This window comes from Pseudorca crassidens, chromosome 2 (genome assembly GCF_039906515.1).
Source record: "Pseudorca crassidens isolate mPseCra1 chromosome 2, mPseCra1.hap1, whole genome shotgun sequence".
Taxonomy (NCBI): domain Eukaryota; kingdom Metazoa; phylum Chordata; class Mammalia; order Artiodactyla; family Delphinidae; genus Pseudorca; species Pseudorca crassidens.
The window spans coordinates 64,451,948-64,464,062 of NC_090297.1; the positions used below are offsets into that span (position 1 = coordinate 64,451,948).

Sequence of the window (12,115 nt, forward strand, 5' to 3'; positions counted from 1 at the left end):
TCCTAGAAGGAAGTGTATGTGATTAAAAAAGCCGGAGTTTGGAGTGAGAACACATGAGATTGGCCATGATTTTAGACAAGTCACTTAACTGAGCTTCTATTTACTTATCTATGAAATAATGATAACAATTTTCCTCTCTGATATTATTCCGTATATGTAAAAGACATATATGAACGCAGTCAGTATAAACACACATATTCAAAAAGTACAGCCCAATGAAAATAATTCTCTCTGCTCTACTCTATAGAGTTTAAATTTTGTAAGGAAAAGAAAAAGAAGATTTTAAAAGTCTGGTCTTATTTATAAAGGGACCATTCATGTCTTCTCTGTAAACATATGGTTTATTTATGCTTTTAATAACGAAACTAAGATAAATAATCAGTTCAAACATAAAATAATTTTATCAATATAGTATTTGCAGAGAAAGAATTCACTTCATCGAAATATCACAACACTGAATTTCACAGTCAAACCCACATGCAGACTGTAGTATAATTTTACAGAAAGTTTTGATGGAATGTGTTAAATACAAAAATAATCCAATGCAATTTCCATTTAGCACATTGTACAAAACTCATTCTTCAATGGAATTAACAAGTTTACAATCTTTCCCATAAGGTGCTATGTATTCAAAGTGCTCTGTAGCAATGAGGTTGAGATCAGCGAAAAAATACTGTAGAACATCACAGTAATACAGCTCAGTAATAAATGAAATTGGATATAATGTAGATGAAATCCACTCATAAAATGTAAGACAATGGAGATCTATGATGTGCCATGAGTGATGCTCGTCCCCAGTAGGGGATGGGGCTGAAGGACTTCACATATATATCATTACATGCCCAATAAAAATGAGTTTAAAGTTGAGGTCATCACTTTTATAAGTGAGTACCATTGCTTAGAGAAAAAAGAAAAAGAGAGAAGAGAGACAGATGGTAAAAGAGAGACAGAGAGACAAAGTACACAACGCTTCTGCAATCCATTTTCCAACTGAGACCAATCCTCAAAACAATCAATAGTCTGTGACAGCAGTTTTCAGACTAGAGGGTACATGAGAATTACCCAGAGGGCTTGTTAGAACACCAATTGCTCTGCCCCACCCACTGAGTTTCCAATTTAATGGGTATGAGATGAAGGCAGAAATTTGTGTTTGGAACAGTTCTGGGTGATGCTGATATCCTGATCAAGGGACCACATTGTGAGAACCACTGGTCCATTATACCTTTGATCACTGAATGACTCCTTTATTAAAATGAAACACATCTATAAAGATTAAAAAAAAAATAAAGATAATATGCCTGGTCCTTAGGGACACAGGGCAGCCAGTATGGATTGTATAATGATTAGGGCAGCAGTACTCAATTTTGCCTACGTAGTAAAACCAACTGAAGAATTAAAAAACAAAAAACTGATGCCTACACCCATCTAAAACTAATTCGATCTGAACCTCTGGGGTAGGGCCAGGGATTGAATCATTCATGAAAGTACCCCATGAAAGTCTAATGTGTAGCATAACTGGAGAATCACTGCTTTAGGATGTTTTCTTTCACCTCCTCACATAATGAAAAGATGGCCAAACATATGTGCCCTTTGGGGCACTGGCATATGAACAAAGAAAGATATCACAAGGAAATCAAAATCCCCAAGGGGCACACTGATACACAACTATTCCTAGTGATATGGGGGCAGGGGTAATTTAGGAAGAAGTGTGACCATGGATTTGCAATGCACTGCAGGGTTAGTTCACAGGTTTGAAATAACAGAACTTGGGAAGGTGAGCAGCATGCTAATTTAATCCAAGTTGAGTGACACCAACCGGAGTCTAGAGTCTAGAATGTTGCTGTATGGACTGATGTGCAATGTTTACCTGCTATAGTGGTTGTTACTCATTTTACGTAGCTAAATTATTTACTACATTGATTTAAATTGAGTGGCCCTATAAATAAGGCCCCCAGGAGTGAAATGCCACAAGCATTTACCTGTCTACCTCTAAAGCAACACTACAGAAACACGCAAAAACAAAGGGCAATTTGAAACAAGATTTACACTTAAAATTACTCATCTGGCATAAATAGAAAGCGTGATTATTTCTAAGTGTAAGTGAATAGATATGCCATGGAATCCTTTTCTAGAAGGACTTACAGGTCTGGAGCAATCTTTACCACTGAGTATACCGGGAAGGACGTTTAGAGCTCATTTTTACAGGCAAAGCCACAGATTGTAAATAAAACGCTCATGTGTGAAACTGGGACTAATGTGTGATTATAAATTAAAAGGAATTTAAACAAACCCCAGGCATCAGGACTGGGACTTTCAGGTAATCTTTGGTAAAAGTCAAACATTTGAAAACTATCAATTTGATTTGAATATAGACATGTTAACTACGTAGACTTAGATATCAGCCTCCTCCATTAGGAACCAGCACCCTAGGGAGCGTCTGAGCAGCTCTTCTCAAGGTACTTGAGGTGCTACAGACCAGCATTGGCAGACTGGGAACAGCTCAGACAAGCACAGGGATTTAAAAAAAAAAAAAAAAAAGAGAAAATCTAAAGTCCTCGTTAGCTGATTCACCTTGTTAGAAAGCAGAAACTAACACACCATTGTAAAGCAATTATACTCCAATAAAGATGTTAAAAAAAAAATCTAAGTTCCTGGTGAGATGCTCAGGTGATCCTTCTCTACTCTAAGTCTTCCAGAAGACATCTTGAAAATATCCTGAAAAATAACAAAAAGGATAGGACTATGAATATAATCACTCAGGATAGTAGAAACCAGGCACTAAGGATACGAGGGCATCAGGGAAATAGCAGGAACACGAGGAAATGTTGGAAATAATTTTGGTCTTTAGTCTTCAATATTTTACATATATACATATATTTTAACACATTTTAAATATTTTATATATGTTGCAGATATATGCTATATATATTTATTAAACTGCACAAAAGTGCAGAATGGAGACACAGAGCCCATTTAAAGGCGGACAATCACAAAGGGAAATTAATTCTGGAACAGAGTTTAAGCCTTTCCTCCTGTGACCTGTCCTTGTGACACCCTCTCTCCTCTGCACCCATCTCTGGGGCCCTGTAATGGAGGCAAGGAGGATCTCACTGCTTCCTAGAGCTGTGCTTGCCGAGACGGGGGCTGTGACTTAGAGCTGTGAAGGGAACAGAAACTGGTCCCTGTCCGTCTCACCCAGCCCCCTGTCCTGATGGGCTTGGGGCTCAGCAGCCCAGAGTTGAAGGGTGTGTGTGTGCAGACACTGAGAAAGGGATGAGCCAACCCAAAGGGGGGATCTATTTAATCCTGCAGACAGGGCAGGCTTAAACTCACCATCAGCTGCAAAGTCTCTTAGGCCTTCCTGGGGTTCAGCAGAACATCTGGGTCTTCACTTCCTCTGTGCACTGCATGCTCTCGCTTCTCTTGGGCCCCAGTGCAATTGGGCTTTCCAGTGAGTGTTCCTGCGTCCCGTGCACTCTCTCCCCTGGGCTCTGACCCTCTGTCTTGGGAAAATCCCAATCTGAATTCTTCAGCTGCCCCGGACTCCACACGGACTCCGCCTCCTGTGTGGGTTTAGCTTCCCCTCCCTCCCGAGCCGGCCCTGGCGGTGGGGCCCTCCCTTCCAGGTCAGAAGGTTGCCCTGGAGCCTCGACCTCAGCCTCCGTCTCCCAAGTCACTGTCGCCTCCTCCCTGCTCAGCACTGTTTCCTCTACAGCCACCTTGTGTGCAGCTGCCGTTTCTCCGAGTGTCTCATCCACTCTGTGCCGGCTTTCCTCCCCAGCCGCATCTGAGAAGAAGGCTTCATGCGCTTCTGTTTGCCCCCCAGCTGTCTTCGAACCTGCCAACGCCTCCCGCTCTGCGGCTGGTCCTGTCTCTCCTCCTCCTTGGTGGCGACCTTCCTCAGCTACAACCACGCCCCGCGAGCCCCTGTCCCCCTCGGTGTCCCCGTTCTTCATCAGCCCGACCCCCAGAGTGGGCTCTTCAAAAGCCACCTCCTCTGGGTCCTCACCCATCACTTCTTCACTCAACTTTCCTGCCATGGTGGATTCTCCCTCGGGAACATCTTCTTGTGTCCTGGCTGGGACAGCCGCTCCCTGTGGCCCCTGTAAAGGCCCTTCTTTATCCCTCCCCTCCCAGCTCATCAGGCTGTCTTGATGTTTGGCTGCACACTCCCGGGCCTCGCCGGCAGCCCCGGGTGTCTGTGCCTGCCCTGAGAGCTCGCTTTCAGGGGCTCCTGACATCCCCCCTCCTGCAGGGCTCGCGCCCTCGTCCTGCTCTGCGGGGCCCACGTTCTCCCCGAGGCGCAGCCCTGCTCTGCCTCTGCGCCCTGTGTCTCCAGCTTCTCTTGGTCTTTCTCCTCCTTCTTTCCCCCAAACCGTTATGTTTTCCAGGGACTTTTCAAATCCAGGGGATGCTTCAGACATGGTCAGTGAATCCTCTCCTTGCGGCCCTGCGTCTTCAGTCAGTTCAGATGCCCGCACGGCTGCTTCATCCTCAGCCCCATGCCCCATGTCATTTTGGGGGGCTTGTGTCTCTTCCTTGGGTCTTACTTCCTTCATGGGTTCCCCCTCTTCCTCTTTCAACTTTTGCTCTTCTTCTAAAGTGTCTTCATCCTGAGGCGCCTTTGTCCTTGCCACCGCTTCCCTCTCAGAGTTGGTTTCCCCCAGAGGTGTCTTTGGCCTCTCAGCTTTCCTTCTCTCGCACGCTGCACCTGACTCCTCAGGTGACATTTCTTTCCTCTCATCTTCCTTCTTAGACTCTGACTCTATCTCAACCTCCTCCCTTTCCACAGGGCCCTTACGAAGTTCTTCAAGGCTGTCCTCCAAAACCCCCGTCCGAGTTGCCTGGGCCTTCACAGAAGTCCAGGAGCTCAAGGGCGTTTCCCTTCCCAGAACTGCCCCCCTCTCCTTGGCTGGTGCCTCTCCCCACAGGATGGCCTCCTCTACTTTCTCGGGTGTAGCTTCTCCGGGTCCCACGTCCTCTAGGTCTGTGGATGCTTCCCCCTCACTGTCCTCCACACCTGGCTTTGCAGACCCGGCCTCGCTCACAGCCGCTCCCTCAGACTCTCCCTGCTCCGGCCTCGCTGCCTCTCTCAGGGCTGCTGCCTGGCTTGTAAGCACCGCCTTCTCCTCACCCTGCTCCGCGTCAGAAGCTGCCGTCTCCGTCTCCAGCACCGTTTGCTTCAAGGCCTGCTCCTCAGAAGCCTCCCCTTCATTCAGACCTCCAGAATCTCTTGCTGCTTCTTGTCCTCTGGGGTCTAACCCCTCCTTTTGTTGCCTTCTATCCCCTTCTGCTTCTGCCTCTGCCCCACTTACTACGCCCTGAGGGATCGTTCTTTCCTCTGTAAACTGTCCTACTAATGCTGGCTGCTCTACTGTTGGCTTCCACTGCCCCAAGGGAACTTCATTAACCCCTGCTTTTCCCCACGGTGCTGCATCCCCTTTTTCTTCTGTGTCAGCATCCCTGTGTTGGGGACCTCCATCTTCCTCCACTGCTTCTTTCTTCTCCAGTGTATGCTTTTCTGATGCAACTTGCTTGGATTCCTTGTTTGAGCTGAGTGCTGCCCTTTCCTCCACCGCTAAATTCCTATTCAGTGCTATAAAATAAGGTTAGAAATCAAGGTTACTTTAATCAAAGTGCAGGGAGGAGATATTACAAAAAGTCTTAGATATATAAGAGATATTTATATATAATATCAAGGGGCTACTTATATTATCTATACAACATTTTCTTGGTTCTAGGATGCCATTGACTATAACATGTACCATGATTTAACAATGGCTTTTCGTGATGAAAAGAAAAGGTATCAAATTTAATGGGCACATTGGTATTAAAGGAAAATTGAACATCAGAAATGTTGAAAACAAACAAAAAGTCCATGTCTTTAAATAATAAAATCTCTCTCTTTCTCTCTCTCTGTCACACACACACACACATAAACACACACACACACACACACATATCCCACTTTCATTTGAAATATTATGGCTTGCAGAAAAAATTATGCAACAAGGAAAATAGTGAGGACTTACTCTTAAGAATCATTGTTCCCTACAGCACGTTAATCTTAAGAATCATTGTTCCCTATAGCACCATAATATGCCTGTTAGCTTATGTTTCTTGTACTCATATGGGCATTTAGCAACAGAATCATAATACAATGTGAGCTGATCATTCATTATCCCACACATTACTCCCATTAAAGCTACTATATCTAGATATAGTCATCAAATAACTTTGTAGTTCAAGGTAAGACTTTTTACTAAATACACAAATTTGTATTATAGGTCAGAATACCTCCCATCTACATTCAGAAATTGATTTGCCTTTGGCAAAACAGGATCACAGAGCAAGACAGGACTTTTTAGTCTGGGACAATTTTCAATATAAATAACCTACTTGAAGTATTTCATAAGTTCTCATCCATAATTTCCTGCAAATCTGGGTGTTCTAGCTTTCATACTTCAATAAATACAAGTTCAATATGTTTCTTAGAAGGCTTCAAATAGATTTCTTATTATTTAGCAAATACATGTATTTCTGTTGCAATGATCCATGCAAAATAAATAAAGGCATTTCAGGCCAAATACCCAAAGCATTTAAATTTTCCAATTGCAGAATAATACTTAGGGAGATAGCTTCTAAAATGGTCACCTCAATGTTTTCTATCAATCTAATTTTTTTTCATTTGTAAAACATACTGGACTAGGTGCTATAAAATAAGTTATAAAACCAGGGTGTCAACCTCCAAATTATATAAATTTATAAAGTAGGCAAGTGTGTCTTCCTCACATTTTTTTCTCTTGCTTGCCCTTTTTTCTAGCCATCTCACCCCCACCCCATCACCAACAATCTCCCAGAAACCTAAAGCCCTAATCTTACTCACTTCGTCCCTATTCTGATACCCCATCTGGGAATGTCTTATAACTCCAGTTCCTCTCCTGACGCCACACCTGGCTGTCCTTTTTGCTTTCCCTTGGCCTCTTGCCAGCTATTAAAATAAAACATTTTGAAGTAAGACAATAATAGCACATATTACATTTCCCTTAAAAATGCATTTGGGGGCTTCCCTGGTGGTACAGTGGTTGAGAGTCCACCTGCTGATGCAGAGGACATGGGTTCGTGCCCCAGTCCAGGAAGATCTCACGTGCTGCGGAACGGCTGGGCCCATGAGCCATGGCCGCTGAGCCTGTGCGTCCGGAGCCTGTGCTCCGCAACAGGAGGGGCCACAACAGTGAGAGGTCCGCGTAACACAAAAAAAAAAAAAAAAAAAAAAAAAGCTACAGTAATCAAGACAGTATGGTACTGGCACAAAAACAGAAATATAGATCAATGCAACAAGATAGAAAGCCCAGAGATAAACCCGTGCACATATGGTCACCTTATCTTTGATAAAGAAGGCAAGAATATACAATGGAGAAAAGACAGCCTCTTCAATAAGTGGTGCTGGGAAAACTGGACAACTACATGTAAATGAATTAAATTAGAATACTCCCTAACACCATACACAAAAATAAACTCAAAATGGATTAAAGACCTAAATGTAAGGCCAGACAGTATAAAACTCTTAGAGGAAAACATAGGCAGAACACTCTATGACATAAATCACAACAAGATCCTTTTTGACCCACCTCGTAGAGAAATGGAAATAAAAACAAAAATAAACAAATGGGACCTAATGAAACTTAAAAGCTTTTGCACAACAAAGGAAACCATAAACAGGATGAAAATACAACCTCAGAATGAGAGAAAATATTTGCAAACGAAGCAACTGACAAAGGATTAATCTCCGAAATTTACAAGCAGCTCATGGAGCTCAATATCACAAAAACAAACAACCCAATCCAAAAATGGGCAGAAATAGAGATTTCTAAATAGAGATTTCTCCAAAGAAGATATACAGATCACCAACAAACACATGAACGAAAGCTCAACATCACTAATCATTAGAGAAATGCAAATCAAAACTACAATGAGGTATCACCTCACACCAGTTAGAATGGCCATCATCAAAATATCTACAAACAGTAAATGCTGGAGAGAGTGTGGAGAAAAGGGAACACTCTTGCACTGTTGGTGGTAATGTAACTTGATACAGCCAGTATGGAGGTTCCTCAAAAAACTAAAAATTGAACTACCATACAACCGAGCAATCCCACTACTGGGCATATACCCTGAGAAAACCATAATTCAAAAAGAGTCATGTACCACAATGTTCACTGGAGCTCTATTTACAATAGCCAGTACATGGAAGCAACCTAAGAGTCCATCAACAGATGAATGCATAAAGAAGATGTGGCACATATATACAATGGAATATTAGCCATAAAAAGAAACGAAATTATTTGTAGTGAGGTGGATGGACCTAGAGTCTGTCATACAGAGTGAAGTAAGTCAGAAAGAGAAAAACAAATACCATATGCTAACACATATGTATGGAATCTAAAAAATAATTTTAAAAAATGGTTCTGAAGAACCTAGGAGCAGGACAGGAATAAAGACGCAGTCGTAGAGAATGGACTTGAGGACACGGGGAGGGGGAAGGGTAAGCTGGGATGAAGTGAGAAAGTGGCATTGACATATATACACTACCAAATGTAAAATAGATAGCTAGTGGGAAGTAGCGGCATAGCACAGGGAGATCAGCTCGGTGCTTTGTGTCACCTAGAGGGGTGGGATGCGGAGGGTGTGAGGGAGACACAAGAGGGAGGGGATATGAGGATATATGTATACGTGTAGCTGATTCACTCTGTTATACAGCAGAAACTAACACACCATTGTACAGCAATTATACTCCAATAAAGATGTCTAAAAATAAAGTCAGTTATGAAAAATATTTAAAGAAAGTCCTCTGTTTTGCTAAGCTGGCCTCTAAATTTATGGAGTTAAAGAACATTCAGAAATACAGGGTAATAAAATTGACTAGCCACCATGTAATAATATACTATGCCTAAATTCTAGGAGAGAAAGTGCTAATGGCATCCAGCTGAGCTATTACATGCAAACACACACACACACACACACACACACACACACTCACACACACACAGGGGAGTCAGACATGACATTTCTGAAGCAAGGGAGAAAGAGTAATTGAAGCTCTTCTAAGAAATATCAATACAAAAATATGACATGTTCTTGATAGCAACCTCATGGGCTTTTGGGGGGAAAAAATAACGAATATAAGAAAGTGAGCAATGTTCACAAACAAGGGAAATCTGATTTAGTGGCTGAGTGTGTACTTGGGAGTCAGGCAGACCTGGGTGAGAATGCCAGCTCTGCCACGTAGTTGTATGAACTTGGGAAATAACACTTCTCTAAGCCTTCATTGTCTTATCCATATAACGGGAATAGCAACACTTGACTCACAGAATCCTTGTGAGAGTAAACCATAAAATGCTTAGCACAGTGCCTTGTTAGGAAGCCCTAACAAACCTTCCTTACACACTCCCCTCCCACTGCGTACAATGTATGATATTTTCTTGCTTGAATTGGATTTAATAGACAACAACAACTCTACCTGCCTTGCAGAAGTTTGGGGAGGTACACTAGAACTCCTCTGGTTGAACGCCCACTACGAAAGATTTGGATTCTCGAAGTTCAGTGTCCTTCTGCAACTCAGCCCACTGCAAGTTCAAGTGTCACCTGGTCCTCTCCACATTGCTCCGGGGGAACGGGAGCTCAGGGAACCAGCACAAGTGCAAATCGTCTGGCTGCTTCTATTTATTGTGAGTAATAAAGTCCTTTTTCTCTGACCGAGGAGTTTTGTGTCTTCTGATGTACCTGTGGCTGGCTAACTTATTTACTTGATAATAGAGTGAAATCTCATATACCTCCCAGCACTTGATGCCTGTTATTAAAAATTGGAGGTGGGGGTACTGTGACCATATGAGGAATAAAATGAATCACCCTCCCCCTGCCAACTGCCACACACACATACGTGTATTCAAATCAGGGTGTTTTTTAAAATTCATCCACTAAATATAGGGAAACCTGATTTCAAGGGCACGGGCTGTTTGACCAGATATGTATGAGTCATGGTCTGTTGAATCACTCTAATGTGCACTCTTGCAGCTGGAATACTCATCACCAAGAGCCAGGTCATTTGCTGATGGCAATGAATACTTCCCGAATTTTAAAAAATAAGGAGTTCAAGTAAATCCTCGTGAAATGTGCCTGGGCTCTTCATGTCTCCAGTGGGTCAGTTAGGTATATCCACCTACCTGGTCAGCTAACTGGGAAGCAGGCTAAGAAATAAGACTGGTCTGAAAATCCCTACCAGTATTTTTCATTATCTGAAGTCCTTTTTTAAAAAATTCTAAGCACCACTGTATTCAAAAAAGAATGATAACTTTCATATCTGCTGTCAGCTCCAAAGCTCCCCTTAATGCTTCCACCTCCTGCCATCATATTCACTAGTTGAAAAGAAAATAAAGGTAGTAGAAGGAGGAAACAAGGATAGGAAGATGAAAGATGGAAACAGCACTGTCTTTTGCAGAGGATTTCTGAAGGTCTTTCCTAGGTAATGATGTGCCCTTACCTGCACCTGTGTCAATCTCCACCTTCCTTGAGTGCTTCTCTCCTCTGTCTGCACTGCTAACACCAGACTCAGAGTCATAGTGGCAGTGGCAGCCGGGACCCACATCTTCAGCTACTACCTGTCCAACTGATTGGAGACCATATAAAATATCAAAACGTGTTTAAAACAGGTCATGGAAACATTGTAAGTGGAACAGCAGCAAGTGGGATTAATTTAAAAGCATTCACATTAAAATATGACTCTTTTTAACATTTATTAAGATTAAACAGAGTTCAAGCTATGATTTCAAAAAGAAAACACAATAGAAGATCATGAAGTAAAGAAATCCATGTAAAGAAATACTTGCATTAAAAAAAAACAAGGCAACAGCCAGAAGCAGTGATGGATTTGCCAAATACACATGCAATGAGATGACTGGAAAGGAGTTTAGTTGCCTTTTGCTTTTTAGAAACATGTTATGGCTTTTATAATCCCAATCATCACTGTTCCATTAGATTTCTAAAACTACCAGAACTGACTATACTATAAGCATTTCATCCATTAGTAGATTTTAGTGATTTGACCCCAATACTCACTCCATGTGACCAGAGCAAAAAAGCTATTGCATGATTCTTATAAATTTGACAGTAAAAGCTGTTGTAGAGATTCCTGTTATCTGCAGCTGATTACTGGCCCTGAACTTTAGGAACACAAAGACCTAAGAAGTTCAAGTCCCATACTAACTGTGTCAGCTTGGGTACGTTCTTTGGCCTAAGCCTAAGCCTCAGTTTACCCATCTGTCAAAAAGAGATATCTACTCAGTGGTTATATTGGGAGGATTAAATGAAATAATACCTGTAGAACACGCTTATATTTCACTTATTAGCAAGTGCCTGAGCACCTAATAAATAATAATAGATGATAAAATGATGAGCATGTCTATTATAAGTATTATCGCCCAACCTGATAATTCTCGACAACACTTTAATATCCATTAACTTTGTCTTTAGTGTCTGACACATCCCTGTCTATATCCCTTGCCTATCATCTGATGACCTGTGTCTCTAAATCCCTGCCATCTTTCATTATGCCTCCTCCTGGTTAACAAAAGTTCACTCAAATAACACTAGACCTAGATTTGCCCTCCTAGATAAGAGCACAGTTTCTCCAAAATACCCTTTCCCCCCTCCCTCCCTCCCTCGCTCTCTATCTCTCCCTTTCCTTCTCTGCCTACCTTCTCTCTTCCTTTCTTGCTTTATTTCCTCTCAGATATTCTGAGCAATTTGGTCCAAAGACTGTACTTCAAGAAAAAACACAACTAGAATGTGGACCCTTGCTCAGTTTAAGGTGGATTGCTAAGGAGCAGTTAGTTACTTACTGATCCCTCTGTGTTTGGAAACAAATAGTGAAATATCTGCCTCATGTGGCTTTTGGAGAAAAAATGGAAAGACTTAACTATAGTAATCCTAAGATAACAAACATGGAAATGAAAAGAGGTGCATCACATAGTTCCAATGTATTCTCTTTAAAAATTTTTTTGAACGTCAGTTTTCCTCATTCATCCAATACACCAAATAAAAAATGTCTTTTACAGTA

The 12,115-nt window shown here is 42.0% G+C and overlaps 1 protein-coding gene across 4 annotated transcripts in view; it reads right to left on the reverse strand.

Annotated features, from left to right (window-relative positions):
- Nucleotides 1–320: 320 nt before the first annotated feature.
- ERICH3 (glutamate rich 3) overlaps nucleotides 321–12,115 on the reverse strand; it is a 113,014-nt gene continuing 101,219 nt past the window's right edge. For all 4 annotated transcript variants that reach the window (XM_067726578.1, XM_067726577.1, XM_067726580.1 and 1 more), the window contains 3 exons: nucleotides 10,541–10,666; nucleotides 3,334–5,596; nucleotides 321–2,715 (listed from right to left, as the gene is read on the reverse strand). In XM_067726578.1, the coding sequence (XP_067582679.1) occupies nucleotides 3,369–5,596; nucleotides 10,541–10,666 (2,354 nt within the window). In that variant the 3' untranslated portion in view covers nucleotides 321–2,715; nucleotides 3,334–3,368. The remainder of the gene's footprint in view (nucleotides 2,716–3,333; nucleotides 5,597–10,540; nucleotides 10,667–12,115) is intronic.